General features: G+C 43.4%; 2 protein-coding genes across 9 annotated transcripts in view; both read right to left on the bottom strand.

Annotated features, from left to right (window-relative positions):
• Positions 1-9,313, bottom strand: part of ADCY7 (adenylate cyclase 7) — an 85,426-nt gene extending 76,113 nt beyond the window's left edge. For all 6 annotated transcript variants that reach the window (XR_014551166.1, XM_083625736.1, XM_083625734.1 and 3 more), the window contains exon 1: positions 9,013-9,313. The gene's annotated coding sequence lies outside the window, so the exon portion shown is untranslated. The remainder of the gene's footprint in view (positions 1-9,012) is intronic.
• A 10,199-nt stretch (positions 9,314-19,512) lies between these two features.
• Positions 19,513-23,190, bottom strand: part of TENT4B (terminal nucleotidyltransferase 4B) — a 54,296-nt gene continuing 50,618 nt past the window's right edge. For all 3 annotated transcript variants that reach the window (XR_014551223.1, XM_083626040.1, XM_083626039.1), the window contains one exon: positions 19,513-22,341. Coding sequence is in view for 2 of the 3 variants with exons in the window: in XM_083626040.1 (XP_083482166.1) it covers positions 22,162-22,341 (180 nt within the window). In the remaining variant the exon portion in view is untranslated. The remainder of the gene's footprint in view (positions 22,342-23,190) is intronic.

The following is a 23,190-nucleotide window of genomic DNA, read 5'->3' as shown; positions in this document are numbered from 1 at the left end:
CTCTGGGCCAAATTTAACCCCTGTGGGATTCTGTCCTTGTTAGTTTCCAAATCAGAGCCATGAGAGGCAACAAGAAAGTTGAACCTGAAGCCCACCCACCACAACTTGCTCGGGTTTTTCCTCCAGAAAATCCAATTCCTGACCATGAGTCAGGCCACTTTATTACAGTGTGCCCTGCCTTATTCACCATATTACCCATCAATGAAAAAAGCACTGTGCAAGTAGCAAATTATACTGTACTCTGACCACCACAACCTAGCTGGAAAGGAAATATCCAATCAGTTGGTTCCTTCAAGTTTTGGAAGACTTTGAAATGGAAAGAAAGAAAGAAAAAGCAAGCTCCAAATCACTAGACGAACTAAAACTGCAGCTCACTGATGAGCAAGGACCAATATTTCTGGCAAGGAGGTGGGAAGCAGCCTTAGCCTCCCCTGCCCTTTGAACGCTCTCTCTCTCTTTGAGCGTGTTCAACCCTTTTGCATCTCAGGCTATAGTAAACAGTAGTATTAATGTGCCATGAGGCTCTCTGGTGTTGTGAACATGCTTACCTTTCTGGAAGCTCTTTAAGGTGGCTTTTTTAAAAAGAAAAGCATTCGAACCCATCTGTCTGGAACTGCCAGAGATAACAATGGAAGGGCACATTCCATTAAAGGCTCAGCATCCATGGAAAAGGCAGCAGACAGTGACTCCACTATCGCTGCACGCACACTATCCTTTCAAAGCACAGCTGAAGCACCTTCGTTCCCTCAAAGGATTATGGGCACTGTAGTTCCTAATGGGTTGCTGGGAACAGTAACTCTGTCAGAGGCAAAGTATGAAGCCCAGAATTCTTTGAGGGAAAGAACGTGCTTCGAATGTACTCGAAAGGTATAGTGAGTACACAGCCTTAGAGGACATTATTTAAACTTTTCTGCTTCTTCCCACGAGGATCAACGAGGTTCTACCTGCCCCAACTCTTCCTTCTTCTTCGCCATCTTTGAATCCTCAACAGCGGGTTAATTGAACAAGGCCTTCAACAAAGCTGTCCTACTTGTTCATGATCATTGCATGGCAGAATTTGGAAGAGAAAGGGGTGTTTTGGCCCTCGCCCATCCCCACCTGGATTAAGGCCATAACACTCTCTCAAAGGAGAGAGGAAAAAGTCACACATTAAATTTGTCCGGCTGCAACCCTCTAGACGCTCATTTGGGAGTAAAACACACTGAATTCAGAGGGACTCACTTCTGTGTGAACATGCACAGATGAAAAATCCCCTTAAGGTTGCCATTGTGAGACTTGCACAAAGGATAAACAGTATCTCAGGCTGCTAAAATGCCAGTTGAAGTAGAGGATAAAGGAGAACCAGCTGGAGTAATTTATTCAGGCTTTCAATGGGTCTTTGACAAACTTCTCACAATTAGCTACTGAAGAAACCAAGTAATCAGGGAGCGAGGTAAAGCATTACTTTAAAAAAAGGGGGGAGGTGGAAACTCAACTAGGAACACAGAAACAATGGCAAATGTTGTCATCATCAATCTGAAGATTCAAGATGTCATATCAGAGTCAAAGCTGATTAACATGTCAATTGAGAGAGAGAGAAAGGTTGCAAAATAGCCTAACCCAGAAAAGGACACATTGGATTATAGTCCCAAATAGGATTGATGGGACACAGGCACCTCCTTTCAGATGTTGCTACAGTGCTCCCACTGATGGGCTTATCTGATCTGCAAGAGCCTTTTTCGAATAAAGCAACTTATTGCATCACGAACACTGCTGTGTGAGAACTGGCCCTCATTTAGGATAAGAGAGGAGCAATGACGCTATAGCATTTTAAACTGAATTCCTGAACTTTATCAGCTTGAGGGTCCACTCAACTTCAGTTGACCCTGGTCCCATGCACACCCTAAAAACCATGTAATTGCAGAATTGCATCCTGGCTCTTGGGGGGCGGGAAAACACAATCACACACACAGCAACACAAAACACATTATTCACAGATTCTTTTCAGAAATTCCGCACTAGTGGTAGCTCATGTTTCACCACCTCCATCAGAAGGAGAAGAGCTGGAGGCAGACAGCAGGAAACTTTGGAAGGGGAGACACAATCCTTTAACTCAAAAAATGTGTCTCCTCTTCTCCCTCCTATTGCTGCACCCAGAGGTTCCTCACTGTAGAATTATAACCTGCAAACTGGGAATTTTTGTGGAGAGGGGCTGCTGGGGGTGGTGCTATTTACTGGATATGGATTACCATCTTGGGACCTTATGCAATTCTTCTGCAGACTGGGGAATCAGTATCTCACTATAGAAACCCAAGTTCATATCCCCACTGCGCCTTGAAGCCTACCCAGTAACATCATTGAGCCAGTTACTCTGCCTCAGGCAAACCCACCTTAAGGGCTATTACAATGAATTGGCGGGGGAGAGAGAGAGAGAGAACCATTTATGCCATCTTATGCTCTTGGAATAAGGTGGAACGTGACTTTTATTACTTAACATTAACTTTTGGTCCCATGGCAACTCTCCCAAACCTCCCCTTGCTAGCTAGTTACTTATTTCATTTGTATCCCATTTTTTTCTCCAAAGAGCTCAAGGCAGTATACTTGGCAGCTCAAGGCAGTATCCTCCCCTCCTCATCTAATCCCCTCAACAACCCTGTGAGGTAGGTTAGGCTAAGAGGCAGTGGCTGGCCCCTGAGTTCACCCAGTGAGCTTCATGGCCAGGTGGGGATTTGAACCCTGGTCTCTCATGTCCCAGGCTGCCACTCTAACCACTGCAGTGGCTCACAGTGGCAGCAAATTTCTATTTAGAATTTCCTGTCTTGAAGCAGAGGCTCTTAACCACCGTATTACCACTGCAAACCTAACTCAGTAAAATGAGAACTGAAGAGCCACCTTCGCATAATAGAAATAGGCTTATGAACTAGAGCATGATGGAAGAAAACATACTCCCTATCACATTCCAACACCGATTTATATTATTCTGCTTTAAAAAAAAAAAAAGAAGTACCAGTAATTATGGAACTTATCCCACAAGTATGAAGCACGCAGTTTTGTAACCAGATCTGCATATTCTCCATCCTACACTGAATAGGATGCTGTCAAGGTGACACTGTGCTGTGCAATTGCTTTTCTTTTTTAAAAAAACACTTTAAAAAAAGCTGGTTTAATGATTAATCCTGCTTCAGCTTTTATAAAAGGGTTTCTAATCACCTTGCGTATTACACTACAGCTTTTTAAAAAGGGAGGTATTTAAAATTTGAAGGAGGGATACTAAAACAGGGAAGAAGCCGTTTTGCCCAATTATCTCTACATTGCGCACACCAAATAGAATAGAATATTCCAATAGAATATTTCACACTAGAATCTAGTGACTAGTTATGGACTAGTCTCATCTCATTGTGTCCAGCCAGACATTACGAGCACCAGCCTACATTTCCTCAATAACATGTAGTACCGTCACAGTCAACCTTTACACACCTGGAGTGCATCTTTAACCCTAAACTACCGGTATACTGCACAGCACAATGACAAGGCCATATTGCACCACAAACGAGTTCTTGCTGCAAGGACAGGGCATGTCCTTTTTTGCCTGCAACGTTTCCCCAAGAATTTGGATCATCTTATATTGAAGTGGGCATGAAGAAGGGCCAACAACTGTGCACTTCAGAACTCTGCAGACTCCAGCAAGATGTGTTTGAGCACGTGGGTGGGGGCCTCCCCCCACCTCCATAGATACTGATGGGTATCTACTGTGCCTAGATACTGAATACCCAATGATAAACCACTTCCATCCTTTGACTGTGAACTGATGCAACTTAGCCACAATCAAAGGGTTGGTTTTAATTAGAGAAATTTAGTGTTGGTCTGGTCTTCTAACAGCTGTTGCCGCCGGTCCTTCAGCTTGGTGGGAAGAGCCACTTTATAGTACAGGCTGAATGGCCGGATCATCTGCTTTGCATGCAGAAGGTCACGGGTTCAATCCCTGGGGTCTCCTGGTACATCCTCATCCTTCAGCACATGTCCAGCTTGCAACTTAACCCACATTTAAAAGGAATTGGGAAGTAGCAGAAGCTGCTGCTGTGACCTGAGGGATGTGGAATGTGATCCTTTTTGTAGACTATGGTGATGAAGGTAGGTGTGGGTGGGTGGGTGGGTGGGTGGGTGTATTTCATCTACCAGTCTCACAATGGCTGCTGTAAACACCTTGCAAACCAACCTGGAATTGACTCAGCCAGTTATCATCTCTATCTTATTCTCTATCTCAGGTTCCTTGGGAGCAACATATCACCATCAGAACCACAATGAACTAAAAACAGCTTTGGCCAGTTTTTGCCCCCAGTCGCAAACCACTGCGTTAACATTGGCTAACATGAGGTCAAGTCTTGCGTTTGGAAACAGGTTCTGGCAAGTATTACATCCTCTCCATGCTGATATCCTGGGTGAAGTTCGTTCTGTTATTTGTCATGAACCCTCACAAGCTTAACACATCATCATGAATCACTCACCACCTGTCCATCTGGTTTACTGTAAAAGCTACAAATTCTTTAAAAGGACACATTTCACGCTGAAGGGTTCCTGTTAGTACCCTCAGAGAAAGCAATTGCTATAAGAGGAAGCTTAAACCTAGTTCTTCCTGCATAGATGAAATGTGTACGAAATAGATTGTGAATCACATGAAGTTTGTACAACTACAATTCCAAAATGAACACATGTGTAATCTACATATGCAAAGATGTGGTTTGCCTGCACAAACTCAAATGAGGCAGTTCATCTCAGAACACTGAGAACCTGCACCACTTTTATTGACTGTATAGGTTGCATGGACTGATGAAACCATATGTTAAGCCTAGAAAATAGGAGACTGAGAGGAGATATGGCAGCCATCTTCAAATATCTCAAGGGCTGTCACATGGTAGGGTAGGACTCGAACCAATGGCTTCAAGTTACAAGAAAGGAGACTCTCACTAAACATCAGGAAGAACTTTCTGACAGCATGAGCTGTTTGACAGTGCAACAGACTCCCTCGGGAGGTTGTGGACTCTCCTTTCTTCGAGGGTTTTAAGCAGAGGTCGGATGGCCATCTGTCATGCATTGAGATTCCTGCATTTCAGGGGATTTGACTAGAGGACCCTTGCGGCCTCTTCTAACTCTACAATTCTATGATCCAAACAGGCTCATAATGAAGATTTCTTGGAACGGAGTAAATGATGAACTCCGAAAACCCCCATTCAGTACTTAGCTAATTGGGAACCACTGTTCTAGGTGGTTTGTTGAATGGGAACAAGCACACTTCAAGCACCTGATGAAGTGGACTGTAGTCCTCTGTTGAATGGTTTCTTTAAATGTAAAGGTTCATCATTGTTCCACTCAATGTGTATGTCTTTTAGGGGCCAGAGCAAGGGCCAGAGCAAAATAACGAGACCCAGTTTTACAGCTGTGAAACATAGCAGGTGCTGCTGAGTTGTATTGATTAAGCTGTGTCAGCATTTGGGTGTAGTATATAAGGAGCAGCACCTAGCTTTCCCATTACCCTGGGGGGGATGGGCTGGTGGTTGGGTCATGTTTGTTTGTTGATGTATTTAGTGTAAATAGAGTTTTTGTTTTTCTTATTAAAACCTTCTTTAAGTACTTTTTGAGTCCCTTTTTAATGCATGGTCTCCCCAGCAAGCTCTCTGCAGCGCTACCATACTGCAAATAGCCAACATCCTACAGTGCTTATGGCATAATAAGTCTGTTAGTCTTTAAAGGTGCTATAAGACTCTTAGTTGGTAAAAGCATGAGACTCTTAATCATGCATTTCTGCATTGCAAGGGGTTGGACTAGATGACCCTCGTAGTCCCTTCCAATTCTATGATTCTTTGCTTCTTGTTGTTTCCAGTGGCAGACAGCCTTGTAAATCAATGCCAGCAGTGTAGAGAGAAAAATTGTCAAACTTGAAATAGCTCTTGGAAATCATTTCCATTCAGGAAAGAAAGACTTGTTTTCAGCAATAAGAACTATGGTCTTGAAAGGCTAGGAGCACATTTTGTTCAGACAATCAGCAGCCTCCATGAAACACTGTTCTTTATTCTGAAAATGAACACTTTGGCTGCAGTTGGCTAATTTCCCACCTTCTCTTAACAAAAGCATTACAAAAAAAATAAATTAAAAACCCTTTCTCCGCTGTAGTTTAGAGACACGCTCAATATCTGTAGGCTTACAAAACGCAGAGACTGCAACACCAAAAGGAAATGAAGTTTAAAAAGGGAAATGAACAGTGCCATATTGAACAGATTACAGCACAGATTGGTCAACAGATGCAGCCCGTCAGAACAGTCACTCCCTTTCACTCCTAGAAAAACCAAATGTAAACAGAGAGCAAGAGGGCATATCAATTGTGAATTATGGAATATGCTTCACGGTGACCATTCGGGGTTTTTCCGCCCTCCCCTGCTGCCAATAATGGGAAGCACCTGTACCTCAGGGTTGCCGCTGAAATGGTAACAATGAGCTGCTCATTTGTTAATGCATCTGTTAATGCATTTGCAAAGCCCCACTGCTTAATAAACGACAGTTTCCTGAAAGTTCTGGACATCAACCCAGAGGCAAGAAGCAGCGATTCACTAACACCCAAAAGTAATCCCAGTATTTTCATGGATATAGCATAATGTAGGATGCTGCCTTACTGCAGGCAAGGCTGGTTGCCTTTCTTGCCTAATATTGCCAGAAACTCTCTAGTCTAATCTCATCCGAGGCAGAGGACTTTCCTATCATTTGCCACCAGGCCCTTTTAAAAAACTGGCGATGCCAATGATTGAACCTGAGACCAAGTGCAAGCAAAGGAAGTGCTCTACCACTAAGTCATAGCGTCCCTCCCCCCACTCATGACTTATTGGCCAAAACGATTTAACCACATGAAACAATGCTGAGCTGTGCCTCTGAGGGTGTGCAGAGTGCATATCTCTGAAATAACCACTGGCATCTTCTGCACCGAGATTAAGGGTTTTCAGCTACGACATCTCTGAGTTGTATTCAACATTATATGTACTTGGAGAAGACCTAATTCAACCACAGATCTATTAATTTCAATAGGTCAAGCAGAATTTAGTTGGATTCAACCCTCCCTCTCTCTATATGATCAATGTCTGTACTAATAATCAGAGTAGGATGTCTGCCATGTTTACCTGTTACATGCCCAGTTGATGTAGGCTATAACCTTAGCACCCCTCCTTACTGGGAAGTAAGTCTTACTCAACACAGTGGGACTTCTGAATATGCTGTATAGCACGGATGGGGAAGTTGCAGCTTTCAAGATGTTGCTGCACTACAACTCCCATCATCCCTGCCACTGGCTGGGGCTGATGGGAGCTGGAGTCCAATAACATCTGGTGGGCCACAGGTTCCCTATCCCTACTGCATATGACTGTACGGTTAAGTTTTGACCAGTTAAAAAGAAGTGCTGCCATACAAAACATTTGAAGGCATAAATCTAAAAAGAAGACTTCATGCTTTTTTCTTCAAAGTTATTCATGCAAACATTTGATCAATCGACTAAATCTTTGTTTAAATAAAGCACTCTGAAATAAGGGACATTTACATATACAATTGACCCAGAGGAGAGACTGAACAGGGAGATGCCAGGATTGAAGACTGCCTGAAATCTACCCTATATCTTCCCAACAGAGCTTCTGCTTGTAGTCTATGTACCCACCATACATTTAAAGTGCACACCCACACCCTGGGAACTGTAATTTGTTAAGGGTCCTGGCTATTGTAGCTCTGTAATGATTAAACTACAGTTCCCAGGATTCTTTGGCGGTTGCTCATTAGAAAGGAAGAACACTCTGGATATGCTCAGAGGCAAAGAAACATCCTAAGCACTATAAATTTTTAATCAATTGGCTTGACTGAAAACTTTTTAAAGTCAATTAAAAAGAAACTTTGTTAACATATTATTTAGAGAGACATTATTTTTCAATGTGAATTATAAGAAGAGTCAGTGCCATCTTAGGAGAGGTGGTTCTGCTTTCATTCTCACGCAGGAGAGAATGCCTCAAATGCACCACGGAAGAACCAACCAAGAATGTTCTTTTTTCCCCTTTCGGAAGGACCAGGGCCGTTCTTCTGCTCCTATGCAAGAGCATGCAGATTTCATCAAACAAGTTCTTAAACTCAACCAACAACCTTAATGTTTATTTGATTTGAGCAATTACCATAATAGCATCAGATAATGGCCAAGATTCAGAATTTAGTATGGAGACAAATTTCATCGCAATCTTAATGCTCAGCTTGCTGGCTGTAAGCTCCATTGAAGACACAGGGATCCTTTCTTCTGAGTGCTGCATAGGACTCTACTGGGTGTTATACATTTTTTGTGTGTGTGTAAATATATATGAACACATACACACACATGTACATATGTCTCTGTGTGTATTTCATAACACAAAAATAATCTCAACACGTCTGAAACGTTTTGAAAGCATGCCCCTCATCTTCCACAGTTCACAAAAGAAAAATCTCCCCAGCTACATTCCATCAGCTGCCAAGGAGATCCACCTGGGCTACTAAAAGATGCAAGGATCAAAGCCTTCCTCCCCTACTCCGCAGAGTTTTGTGAGGAGACGTGGACAAAGCTAGGGCTAGAGGTGTCTGCAGACCGTGCATGCTCAGAGGCACACTTGTTTTCTGTCTTCAGATCCTTGACTTAAAAAAAGGAGATGGGGGAAGAGGAAGGGACAACGGTACCTTTCTCTAAGCCCCTTATTCTTTTGCCCTGGAAGCCCCAACCAGCCAATTAGTGCAGCGCAACCTCTTTTTCTTCCCCGAGCGCAAGAACACCCACCAAACAAGCGAGCTGGCCAGATATCTGGGGGGTCCTGCGCAGGAGGAAGGTCCGCGCGCAAAAGTTAGGAGGGGGCGTCGGCGCGTGCGCAAAGCCCTCACGGCCCCCCCGCCTTTTTGGCAATGTGAGAGTTAAGTGCACTTGTCCGAAGCGTCTGAGGTACCGGGCCCGCCGCGCCCAGGGCGCACGGAGCCAACAGCCCCTAAACTCACCTCTGCCGCCGCTGCTTATCCGGCCAGGGCTTCGTCGCTGTCCTCGGCTCGTGGTTTTGCCTACCCTGTCTGCGTGCGTAGGTGGGTGTGCGAGAAAGAGAGGAGAGCCCAAGCCGAAGGGGTGAGTCAAAAGCGGAAAGGCGCTGCCTGCCCGACGTGCGGGTGCCGCCCCTGCCCTCTAGCGGCGTCGGCTCCCCCGGCGGCGCGGCCACTCTCCCGCCTCGCCAAGCACGACTGCAGCGGGGCCAGAGCGGAGGGAAGGCGCGCTTCGCCTGCCTCCGCGGTGGGAACCGAGGCAGGTGCTTCAGGGGCGGGGCCTGGGGAAACCCCGCCTCTAGTTGCGCCTTGCGCGGCTGGCGATTGGCAGCCCGTTCCTTCCCCTTTTTATAAGCCCACGTGGAGCTGCAGAATGAGGTGGGAGCACAGGGGTCGGGGCGCAGCGGGCCTCTAGAGAGCTTGGAATTGTAGAGTTGTAAGCATGGGCGTAGCCAAGGGGGGACAGGGAGGGGCAGCTGCCCCCAATTAAAAAATCAATAAAAATACATAGCAAAATGAGGTTCTGACCCCCACCTATCAAAAATCCTGGCTACGCCCATGGTTGGAAGGGACCCCAAGGCACCTCTTCTCCAAACCCCTGCAGCAGAGAAATCACAAGGAAAGAATCGCTGATCGATGGTCACCCAACCTCTGTTTTTTTTTTTTTTAAAAGACTCCCATGAAGGATAGTCCACCACTTTCTGAGGTAGTCCCTTACATTGTCCAACAGCTCTTGCCTTCAGAAAGTTCTTCCTAATGTTTATTTGGAATCTCCTTTATTGTAACCGGAATGCATTGGTTTGAGCAACAGAAAACAAGCTTGCTCCATCTTCTATGTGACAGCCCCTTCAGGTATTTCAAGACAGGTATCCTATCCTATCCCTTCACTGCCTTCTCCAGGCTAAACATACCCATCTTCCTCAACCTTTCCTCACAAGGCTTGGTTTCCAGACCTTTGATCATCTTAGTCACCCTCCTCTGCATCTGTCCTAGCATGTCATTTGAGGTTAAGCCTAGATCATACTGGTACCCAGCACCTGCAGTGCGTTGCCTAAGATCATCTCTGGCCAATTTATATGAAATTGTAGTCCAAAACATCTGAAGGGCACCCGGTTGGTGAAACCACCTCTAAATAATGTTGTCCAACCCTGCAAAACATATAATTATTACTTATTTAAGTCCAGGCCTTACAGGCCTTTTGTGACTTGGTTTCGTTTCCTCTGAAAATGCATCCAAGTAGAAACACCCAGTTGCTCATATGATCCCCAGGTTAACCTCGTCCCCCTGAATGCTGGTGTCTACTTAACAAAGAATCCTTTTATCTGCTGGCCTTCACAACCTGATTGAGCTCTTATTTCTGTAGCAGACATTCATTCCCATGCCCAGAAAAGGATAACCAGTCATGATCAGCTTCATTTAAAAAAAACAAAAAACCCCAAAACAGAAAAACACCCAACCAATATCTTGTTCTGAAATTTTCTTGCTCTAGATATCAATAGAGCCCAGCTCTCTGGAGAGCCTGGTCATATGCCTCCCTTATCTCTCAAGCCAGAACTCTTATGTGTGGCAGGAGAGGTAGGCAGGGATGACTTATTGAGCGTCCTATTTCAAGGAGGGGTGGCAAGGTGAAGCCATTTGCTTCAGGCACGGGAGATGGCTTCAGGCCCCTTCTGTTGCACCACTGCCAGCCCCCAGCCCCCCCCCCCAAGGCTTCCCACACCACCGATACAGTGCCGTTACCCTCTTCACTGCTGCTGTATTGTGGCAGCAGTGCAGGCACAACCACAGGTGAGGATACAGTTGCTGTGACAGGGTTGGCAGCAGCACAGGCACAACAGAATGGGCAGGGAGGGGGCGAGGACACATATGTGGCAGCGGCGGCGGGAGACATTGGAGCATTTTGCCTACAGTGACAAAACATCTCGAGCCAGCCCTGACCCTGGTCTCCTAGATTAGGCCACATCCACACCATACAGTGGTACCTCAGGGTAAGTACTTAATTCATTCCGGAGGTGCGTACTTAACCTGAAACTGTTCTTAACCTGAAGCACCACTTTAGCTAATGGGGCCTCCTGCTGCTGCCGGGCCGCCAGAGCACAATTTTTGTTCTCATCCTGAAGCAAAGTTCTTAACCCAAGGTACTATTTCTGGGTTAGCGGAGTCTGTAACCTGAAGCATATGTAACCTGAGGTACCACTGTATATTTAAAGTACAGTGATACCCCTTTAAATGCTCGTGGCTTCCCCTAAAGAATTCTGGGAGCTATAGTTTATTAAGAGTGCTGAGGGCTGCTTGGAGACCCCCTTTCCCCCTCAAAGAGTTCAGTCCACAGAGTAATCAGTCCCTCTTCCCAGGGAACTCTGGAACTGATAGCTCTGGGGGCTGGGAATAGGGTCTCTTAGCAATTCTCAGCATCCATAACAAACTTTAGCTCCCAGGATAATTTGACAGAAGCCATGACTGTTCAAAGAGATACCATACTGCTGCGCTAAATGTTTGGTGTGATCGTGACCTTAGAATGACACCCACTGGACATGTGGCAGTCAGCTGGGTTGCCAGATACCGGTGACACATCATCTTTTCTAGAGTGCCTTCTGAATTTCATTAATACAAGCAGGAATACAAAGAACATTCATCAGCTGTTCTCCAAGCAAAAAGACAAAAACTGCCTTTGAGCCCTACTTCTCCTGCCTGAGGTGCCCTTTAGTAAGAAGGCAGGTGGTATTGATAGCCACACATAAGACAAGTCCTGCTGTGTCAGACCAAAGGTCTATTTAGTCTGGCCTGCAGCTTCCCACAGTGCCTAACCAGATTCCTCCAGAAGCCCACAAGCAGTTTGAAGGTAACAGCAGGGCCTGTGTTGTCACTCCCTGGCAACTGGTGTTCAGAGTTACAGTGCCTCTGGAACTCAGTTATGTTCAACTTTTCACGGGCAATAGTTTTGATAGATCTATCCTTCATGGATTTGTCTGTTTCCCCCTATAATGCCATCTAAGCTAGTGACCATCGTCACCCCCTCTTGTGACTCTGACCCCCTCTTGTGCCAACAAGGCATAGGCAGCTTAGCAGCCATTTCTTTTGCCCAGAGAACCCTAGGAAGCTATTGTAGTTTTGTGAAGGGTGGACAGGCTGCGCTGATGTCCAAAAACTGGGCATGGTCACCCATGCTCTGACAGTGTATGTGCATGCACAAACAGGCATTGGTTCTTAAAAAACAATCAAGCAAGAGACAGCAGTTCTACATTGGGAAGGCAAGAGATACCAATAAAAATTGGATCAAGACCCCTCCCTCCTTTCCCAGATAAGATTAGCAACAGCGACTTCTGACAGTCTTCGACTACATACAGTCTCCACTTCCAGACCATGCTTTTCATTTTCAGGAGACCAGCTCACTGCAGTATTCCCAAGTCATTTAACAGAGCAGAGCGGATCAGAGATGCGAGATCAGAGCAAATTGGAGTGCTCATGAAACTGCTCCACTGTTTCCCAAGCGCTGGCGGAGAGCAGATCAAAGCAAAAATTCCTGCTTCCAGAGTGCTTGGAGAGCATCCCCCTTCTGGTGATCTAGCTAAGAAATCTGTAGGAACACTGGGAGCTGCTTTCTTCTGAGTCAGACCGTTGGTCCATTAAGCTCAGTAATGTCCACCCTGTTGGGGGCAGTATGCCTCTGAACACCAGCTGTTGAGAATCACAGCTAAGTGTAAAGCGCTATTGTAATATAGTACTCCTGAAAAGTTGCTTACCTTCTCCTCTCCCTTTGCTGGGGATGATGTTATCCAGTTTAGGGCAACCAAAATGATCAGGGGGATGGAGCAATCCCCCCCCCCCCCACACCCAGTGAAGAAAGGTCACAGCATTTGGGCCTTTTTAGTTTATTTAAATGCAAATATTAATAATTATATTTGAGTGTTATAAGAGCAGTATTTTTTAAAAAAACCCTATTGTTAGGTGTACTTCTTTTCTCCAATAAATTCCTGGGCTGACGTGCTTATGTGGATCTGATGACCTTCGGCAGTAGCTCTTCAAGGTTTCTCATAGGGCAAGAAATGTAACCTATCTGAACATGCCAATAATTAAATCTAGGACCTTTCACATTCAGAGCAGATGCTGTACCACTGAGCTATCTGGCTTCCCCATCTGGGCAGCCACAGCAGCCAGTAAGCTTTCGGCAAGAGTGCTGCATACATACAACTGGTGCTTTTTTTTTTTTAAATCACCAGCACAGAGGCAGAAACTGCTGGGGGCAAAAAAATAATAAAAAAAAAATGCTTTGCAGACCAAACTTCACTCACAGGTCAGCCATTTGCCACTCCTGCTCCAGTGGTCTTGAATCATACAGCTCTGTAATTCTGTGCTTCCACGCACTTCTCAAACTACAGTTCCCAGGATTCATTGGGTGAAACAATGACAAAGTAACATGAAGCACTGAAAGGGTTGTGATATATAGTGTTCACGGAGGGCATGCATGCATGCAAAAACTAGAAAATGACAAAGACAGGTGGATACACGAGAAACTATGTTTCTTATCTTCACACTGGGTTTTTCTGGTGCCAGCTCAGCTGCAGTTTCCCAGTGCAATTACCGTGATAAAGACATGGCTGTGTAGCAACAAAGCACTTATTCATATGAAGCTTGTTTAGATTAGTGAAAAAGAAAAAAGCAATTTAAGCACAAAGTGTCACTCTTTTACTAAGAACAAAAAACACCTGTTATATTCTGACTGCGAGGGAGGAAGGAAGGAAGAAATCCAGGAAGTTACCTCTGCCCCCCAAAACCTTTAGAAGTCCCCCCCACACAAGAAACTTGAACTAGGCTAAATTAGATTACAAAGCACAGGAAATTGGGGTGGTGAATACTGAGAGGCTGTTAGGGTCGCAAGTGGAGTTCGTGCAGAATAGGTAGACTACATTTACCACAAATAAAATTCTTAGAACCAAAGGACACTGAGTGGGAGGTGTTTTTTTTAGAAACTTATGTTTTCTACCCAAATAACGAAAGCTGCATTCACAAAGGAGTTAATTTTATTTTCTGAACGGTTAATTTCCACATTATATTTGAGCTTTCACATGATGTAAAAGCCACTTCTGGATTTGGGATTCCAGATGACCTTAACAGATTGGAGAGCTAGGCAGAAACGAAGAAAATGAATTTCAGTAGGGACAAATCTAAGGTTCTGCATTTAGGCAGAAAGAACCAGCTGCGCAAATATAAGATGGGGGACACCTGGACTGCCCATAGTGCAAGTGAAAAGGATCCACACCTTAACATGAGTCAACGGTGTGATGCTGGGGGGTGGGGGGAGCTAATGCTATTCTAGGCTGCATCAACAGAAGTATAGTGTCTCAATCAAGGCAAGTAATAGTCCTGTTCTACTCTGCCCTGGTCAGACCACTCCTGGAATACTCTGTCCAGTTCTGAGCACCACAATTTAAGGACGATATTGACAATCTGCAATGTCTACAGAGGAGGGCAACCAAGACAATCGAGGGTCTGGAAACTGAGCTTTATGAGGAACGTTTGGGTATGTTTAGCCTAGTAAAGCAGAGACTGAGAGGAGATAGGATAGCCACCTTCAAATATCTAAAGGGCTGTCACATGGAGTAAGCTTGTATTCTCCTCCAGCGGCTGGAACCCAAACCAATGGATTGAAGTTGCAAGAAAGGAAATTCTGACTAAACGTTCTGAAGAACTTTCAGACAGTAAGAGCTATTCAACAGTAGAATGGACTCCCATGAGAGGTGGTAGACTCTCCTTGTTTGGAGATTTTCAAACAGAGCTTGGATGATAATCTGTCTTGGACGCATTAGTTGAGATTCCTGCATTGCAAGGGGTTGGACTAGGTGACCCTCAGGGTCTCTGCCAACATGTTGGAACCTTTCCTTATAGGTGAATTGCTCCACCCCCTTGATCCTTTTGGATGCTCTTTTCTGAACCTTTTCCAGCTGTATAATATTCTTTTGGAGCAAGGTCAGCAGAACAGCACACCATTTTATACTAAGCTAAAAACTTACTACATGTCTCAGATTCTCTCTTTTACATCCCTTATTGTCTGCTTGCATTTTTGCAAATGCCTTCGTACTTTGTTTTCTTTTAATATAATTTTTATTAAGTTGTCCATATTTTATTACATTTCAGTATCAAAAAATAACTTAAGACATTGCTTAAATAAAGCATCAACCTCCTTCCTTCCCTCTAACAGACTTCCATATCTCATTACCAATTTCTTCACATTCCTAAATTCACTTTTTTACTTTAAATCAATCTTTTAACAATCACCTACTTATAAGCAAATCAGCTCCTTAATTTCCCATTACCAAACATTTCAACTTAAACCTACAAACGTATTCAACTGTTTGCAATTTTCTTTCATATAGAGTATAAATTTGCCCCAGTCCTTTTGGAACAAATCATCACAGCGATTCCGAATCTTCCCCGTCAGCTTTGCCAGCTCCATGTATTTGACCATCTTTACTTGCCAATCTTCCACAGATTCTGGTGGTCCACAGAAGATAGCAAAAAATGCTACCATGTATGCATATTTTGATTATTCTTTTGTATGGATTTTAATTGCAAGCTGTTTTGGAGGCTAATCTAGGATGAATGTGATGTGTAAAACAGGGGCAGGGAACTTGCAGCCCTCCAGATGTTGCTGGACTACAGCTTCCATCATCTGTGGGCATTAGCTGTAAGTGCTGGCGCCGATGGGAGTCAAAGTCCAACAACAGATGGAGGGCCACAGGCTCCCCACTACAGGGAACGTAAAATAAATACTTGATTCAGAAGGCAATACAGTGGACCTCGGGTTAAGTACTTAATTCGTTCCAGAGGTCCGTTCTTAACCTGAAACTGTTCTTAACCTGAAGCACCACTTTAGCTAATGGGGCCTCCTGCTGCTGCCGCGCCGTCGGAGCACAATTTCTGTTCTCATCCTGAAGCAAAGTTCTTAACCCAGGGTACTATTTCTGGGTTAGCGGAGTCTGTAACCTGAAGCGTATGTAACCCGAGGTACCACTGTATACAGCGCAGCATCCTGAGCCAGAGCAAGTAACTAAACAAAAAGCATGAACTGATGTTGCCATTTGCACTTGTTCTGCTTACACACACAGACTCCCCCCCCTCCTTTCTTAATCTAAGTAGCAGCAGGCGAAGTGCCCTCAGCAGAGGCAAAACAGCTACCTTCTGTTCATGCCAGGTCAAACGAATTTCCCAAAACTTCTGTTAATCATGGTATGCACACTCAGATGAGTGTAAAGCAGGGGATCTGCTCCTAGAAAGAGGGACTTATCTCTTTAACCAAGAAACACCTCCGTGGCTCACTGCAGTCATTTAGATATGAACATTTACATAACCATGTTTTGAGACTGTTACCATCCCTATATACTGTCTCAGTTCCTTGTGAGAATGCCAACCCTCAGAGAATATTTCCACCTGGAGTAATGTGCCCAGTTCTCCCCGCCCCGCCTCCCGTTTAATGATTTTGGGAAACTGGAACGTGTGCAGGGGGGTTGGGAACCAAGATGATCAAGGGTCTAGAAACTAAGCCTTATGAAGGATGGGTTGAGGGCAGTGTTAGAAACTGAGATATGAAAGCTAGGAGCTAAATGGCACCTTAAACCTAGGTTATGGGCGCAGCAACGGAATGTCTAGGCACGCTTTTTTAATAACAAGAATGCAAGGCTGAAAATGAATGAACTGCAGCTAAAATCTTCTATTCATTTTTCACATGTCTAATCCTTCCCCTGCTCAGCCCCCTAATATTCTTCAGAGGGTCTCTTCTCCAGTCTTCAGAGTGTAGCTGGAAGTGGGGAGGCAGAAAAAGGTCCTCCTTTCCTTCCACTCTGCAGTTTTAATCTGAAATCTTAGGTGCAGAACTGCGCCCAGAGCTCAGAAGCTGCTCCCGCTAATGAAATTCCCTTTCACAAAATGTGCCTAGAACAATGCGAGTTTTGAACACTGGTTGAGGGAACTGGGTATGTGCAGCCTGGAGAAGGTTAAGAGGGGGCACGATAGCCATCTTCAAATATCTAAAGGGCTGTTGCAGCCTATTTTCTACTGCTCCAGAGGGTAGGACCTGAACCAATGGGTTCAGATTACAAAATAGGAGATTATGATTAAACATTAAGAATGACTTTCTGACATCAAAAACTGTTCAACGGTGGAACAGACTACCTCCAAGGTGGTGGCCTCTCCACTGGAGATTTAACAGAGGTTGGATAGTCATCTGTCAAGAATTACTTAACTGTGATTCCTGCATTACAGAGGGTTGGACTAGATGACCCTTGGGGTGCCTCCCAACTCCTATGAATCTATTATAAACTCTATAATACACCACAAACCTATACCCGCAAGCTTCTTGCCTCTACTTGTCTGTGGTACGATTCAGATGATTCCAAATCATGCTCTGGTATTACGTTGTAGTGTAGGAAAACAAACATGGGATTCATGCACTCTCTCAACCTCCTCATGTAATGTTTTCTTCAACTTTCTTCCAGGATTTAACAAGCTGTAAGTCTGCCCACGAGCCACTGTCGACCAGAGGAGACTATTTTTACTGCACATGTTGTTTAGCTCCTGTCGCTTACATGTTTTTTATTTCTCTCTTACTGTTTTAGCATTTTGCAAGAGACAATGAAGAGTGAAAACAAGCTCTCATCTTCCATGTAAAAGACAAATCATTTTCCTTCTGTGGAAACCTAATGAACTATTTGGGCTCTGTACACACTACACCTTTAAAACACATTCAAAGCACATTTCCCCCCTTCAAAGAATTCTGGGCACTGTCGTTTCCCCCTGACAGTGCTACAACTCCCACTCACCTTAAAACTAGTGCGCCCAGAATTCTTTAGAGGGGGGAAATGTGCTTTGAATGTGCTTTAAAGACATAAGTGTGCATTCAGTCTTGGGCTAGAGAGAATTGTTTCCTTGCATAACCCATTGTTAAAAACTGAACTAGCGTAAACTATAATGCGACTTACTTGGTTCTGCAGGTGATTCTGTGATCACACACAGTGCCCCCACCCCACTGCAATCTATTGCTCCATATACATATCACTGCTTACAGAGTCCTCCTTGCCTATGGTGGGGCTTCTCCTTGCATACAGAGAGATGCACCTTTCGTCAAAAAACAAACAAAACAAAAACAAAAATACACTTAATAGGTGGCCCTGTGCACACAATAGAGTTCAACAAGGAACTCCTGTACCAGGGCCACATGCGTGACACATGCACAAAAATTGCTTTCCTTGCCAACCCATTAACTGCAAGGCTGAAGGAGACAGTTGGCTATGAAATGTTTCCTGGCCTCTTGGATTCAGGCACAAATAAAATCAGGTCTATTTATAGACCCTTTTCTGCAATTACTGCACTCAAAGTAGGCTGTCAACAGATATAAAGGCCCTTGTAGGAGATGGAGTGGGAAATAAAATGTACTATACAATAAGCAGGCAACTTGAAGGCCGTGGGGTTGCTGTAGCATTTGCGGATACAGATAAGTCAAAAGCATGTGGGCTTCCCTATAATAAAAAGATCTACACACCTACCTGCCATTCTTGTACTGTGCTGTTGCCAGTCTCAGTAAATTCAAAACGAAACGTCACATATGCTACAGTAGATGATTTGCACAGCAGCCATGTTTCAGAGATCAAATCCTGGCTCAATCAGCCCAGGAGCATCAGCTCCTTCACTCTTCCCCTTTCACGAGCACCAAAGCAATCACACAAACAAGCTTCCTGTTTTGTGTGAGAAGCAAGAACTATTTTGGGAGACAAAAAACCCAGGATCCAACCCTGGTTTAAAGCTTGCTTCCAAACCCTGGCTCCTTTAGAAGCCATTAACTGTTATCTTCCAGTTTGTACATAATGGAAGGCTTGTGTTAAACCTGGAAGCTGCAATTGTTTTGCTGTTCATGCAAGCAGAGGAGTGAACGGTTAAATGCAGGTATGTGCCGTGTCGCACAGTCTCAGGACTCACACCCAGGGGATCGGCTGCCACTCAACTCCTGGGATTGTTCCATGCCATCCCTCAGCCCCAACTTTACCACCACTATTGTGCAGTCTTTAGGGCAAGGTCCATAGCTCAGTGGCGGTGCATCTGCTCTGCATGCAGAAGGTGCCATCTCCAGGTAGGGCTGCTGGTCACTGTGGACAACGCTGAGCTAGACAGGCCAGCCGAGTCTCGTTCAGTGTTCCTATGCTCCTATGTAGTCTGGCCATTTGGAGTTTGCAGTGGGTGGCTGGAGACTGTGCGCATGTGGATATGGGGGGTGAGTGGGGGTGGAATCGCATGCCTTTCAAAAGAAAATGGATGTCACGAATGATTTTTAAAAATGTGGGTGTTTAAACGTTTATTTTATATCTATATATATTTCCACAAAATGTTCACAAAAAAGTATTCAAACTCAAAAAGGGAATTAGACTTGAGTTGAATACAGAGATGAAATGTACAAGATAAATGAGCAGGCAAAACTCGAAGCTATTTTCTTTTTACTTCAGATTGAAAAAGGCGAACAGTTCAACTGTCCAGTTTAAATAAAAGTTTTGCTTAGACATACAGTGTTTCATGAATACAATGCTGGTAATCTGAGGCAAAGTAAATACCTCAATTTCTCCTTCATGCTTTTTTTTTTCTTCGATGTTGTCTTCTGTTAAGAAATATACTGTTTACAAAATGAAACTCGAGCAGTCCAGGAAAAGCTAATTTTCCATTAAAATTTATGAAAACCATAAATTGAGGCAAACCTAAGATTCCCAACGGAATCAAGATTATCTTCCCGCTACCACCCACATTAAAATAATCACATGCTTATTGGAACACCAAACTCTGCATCCCGACAGAACATTTGTTTCCAACAATGAGGGTGATTCTTTGAAGAAGAAAAATTAAATAATGATAAAAATAATAACAACAACCCTTCAGTGTGGTTAAGTAATACAGATCGATGTATTACACATTTGTAACAGCGTTTGATAACAGCAGCTAGTAATACTGGATTACTATAATTTAGAATTTGTTCCCAAAGCAGTGAAGGTAGGCCTACACAGTTATAAAACATTTTTAAAATTCAAAATAAATACTTTTCAATAATGCATAATGTACTTGCAGCAAATTATAGTAACAAAAATATTGTTGATAAAAACTGATCAGAACAGAATATGGATCTAAAATTGAAAACATTGACAGGTTAACATTCTTTTTCCTTTAAGCTTAGTGTTCTTGAGCATTAGGGTGGGCTAGGTTGTGTTTCCCTCCTCCATTTCCTTGGAAGTTAAATAAATGCTTTACCATCAAGAGTGTGTGTTTTATTAAGTTTTCAGTGATGACAGTTTTTGGTCATTTTGCATTATTTTACTTAAAAAGCTTTTGCACTAGATCAGTGCTTATTAAAGGTCAAGTTGGTCTGCAATTATAAAAGAAAACATCTAAAAGCTAATTATTATTCCTCATAAAAGGATCATCATCATTCTCCAGACTGGATACACTGAACACAGTCTTACATACTGAATACACACACACACTCACGCACGCACGCAAACACACTTTCCTCTTCAAAGAAAAATGTTACAGTAAAAGTCACTTTACATTCTATCAATTAAAGTGCTCCAAATCCTTTTTGCAAACAATGCAAGTGACTACAAACCTACATGTCCCATTTTGCATTCATTGCATGAACTTCTTGTCAGTCTTAAAACCCACAGCATGGCTGAGCTTAGGAAATGTTCAAATGTTTTTAAAAGGTGGGATGGGAGATTTTTGACAAAGAAGTACTTGGATATGAAAAAGGTTTCAGCTCTTTAGACAGCAATACAAATTTATTTCCATTATTGAAGACCGTTTAATTCTTTGAGTGGATTTAAAAATATACCGAAAAAGGAATGAGATAACAAGGGAATTTTTTTTTCCAACTGCCTTAACAGTTCCATTTCTCAAGTTTTTGTTTTTTTTAAGAAAAAGATACAAAGTTGCAAGGTAAAGGAGGAAAAAAATGGGGATGAAGGCACAAAAAAAGACATAAGGTTTAGAGGAGGTCCCAAAATGTAGACATCACCAATGAACTTGAGATGTTTTCCTTCATGTAGCAAAGTGCTTCCTTCCCTGCCCCCCCCCTCAAGTAGCTTGGTTTCCTATCAAATAATAATAAAAAAACCCTAAGGTTTCTGATGAAAACTAACCTGGAATAACCCTTTTTGCCTGAGAAGATGGCACATCAGAAAGAAGGTGAAGAGTTCATTTTCCACTCGTGCGAGAGGAAATACAAGCTCCAAGTTGACACATGATGCATTTTTACACTTTATAAACAAGTCTTTGCGCCCCTGCATCTTATCTGCCTTTTTTCCTTCAGAGAAGCAACATGTACAGACACATAAATGTGCTATTAAATCATTTCAATGCTAAGGGGGGGTGGGGGAAGCACACCACAATTTCTGAGCCATATAACTCACTACGTTGTCCCGATGTTCAGCTGACAGTTCAGATTATTATTATTTTTAAGCTAGTCCTGAGGGAAAAGGAGGGGGATGTTTCTACAATTTAAATGGCAATGTTATGTAAAAAGTATTAACAAATCCACTATTACAAATGTCAGTTTTCCTATATGGTCGTCTATAGATACACAATAAAATGGTAAATATATGCAAAAATAATTTAAAAATTATCATGCGTGAATTTACTCACTCTCCTTTGAACTTTGGGCTTCCCTCAAAATATAGTATTTTTTTTTCACTTTTTTATCCTTTTATTTTAGTTCATTACCAACCCCTTAAACACACTGAATACTACCCCCCCCTACAGGTCAGCATAAAAGCTGATGGGAAATATTTATTTTACATTCAAGCTTTTATATCCTAAACAACCCTGTGGTAGCATATAACTCGCCACATAAGTGGCCTTTTGCTGCTCCCTCTTCCCTCCCTCCCCCCCTTTTGCCGTTATCAGTCTTCATGATCTGTTCCGTGGCGAGCTGGAAAAAATAAAAACTAAAATGCGTTGCTAATCAACGTTCCCATAGTCTTTTGAGACTCCAGATGAGGTCTGGGGATTCGCTGTCCCAACTTACTCTTGTAGCATGAGAGAGATCATTGCACACAGAAGAACAGTCAAAATTGTCAGATAGGAGAACTATCTACAAAGGTCTGGAAGGACCACGTCCCTCTTGTGTTTCCTCTTTTTGCCGTGGAAAAACTGGTGTGATTTGCTGCCTTGGTGCTGTTTGTTCATGACCGAGGTGCCATGGCTTGAATTTGCTGGACCCTGGAAGCCTTTGTTGGAAGAAGTGCGGAATAACCTCGTGGATCCGTGCTGCAAAGGAGAAGACGAGAAAGCCAGTGTGAGCACCCTCGCTACGTACAGGTTGTTTGCTCTCGCAACACATGAGCCACAGTTACATGAGCAGAGAGGCAAGCAGCCCATGGTGCTTCCACACAAGGAATGAAGTCACATACAGATCAGGAAGGTTTATGTGAAGTTTCCAGGGCTACTCCAAACTAGCAGCTCCTAGCAGCTTTATAATTAATCTTGCATTGTATGCTACATATGGAATCTCAACAGACTTCTCACCCTTCAGAGGGTATATAGAATGAATCTCTTTGAATGCACCTCAATTACTTGCTATCCAAGCTAGTGGGCAAATGCCATTTCTTGAACTACTGACCAATTGTTAAAAGTGATGTCTAAAATTTTGGCTTGGAATTTTCAAAATCTCAGCACTATTGTACAACTACTCCAATCATGTTAAAAAGGAGGAGGAGGAAGAGCAAAAGCACATCCACATTTTAAAGATAAAATGGCATGGCACTGACAGGAAAGATGCAAAAGGCAGTGTTTTTTAATCCCTTTTGAATAATTTCTAGAAAATGCATTTTCATTTCTGTGCTATTGCACCATCAAATATTTTTAAAATTATAGGCAAATAAGTAGTAATTAAAATAGCTACTTGATTGGGGGAAAATACACAGCTAAAACAATGTTCACTGGAAAGAATTATAGAGTTGGAAGAGACCCCCCCCCCCGGGGTCATCTAGTTCAACGCCCTGCAATGCAGGAATCTCAATGAAGGTATGCTGTGGTATAGATGAATGGCAATAGCCTCACCCTAATGCACCACTGCACTTGTCAAAACAATGCCTCTAAATAAAAATACGCAAAAGC

This window comes from Podarcis filfolensis (assembly GCF_964270895.1).
Source record: "Podarcis filfolensis genome assembly, chromosome: 8".
Lineage (NCBI taxonomy): Eukaryota > Metazoa > Chordata > Lepidosauria > Squamata > Lacertidae > Podarcis > Podarcis filfolensis.
The sequence above is the reverse complement of the archived record's forward strand: the minus strand, read 5'-3'. Positions and strand labels throughout refer to the sequence as shown.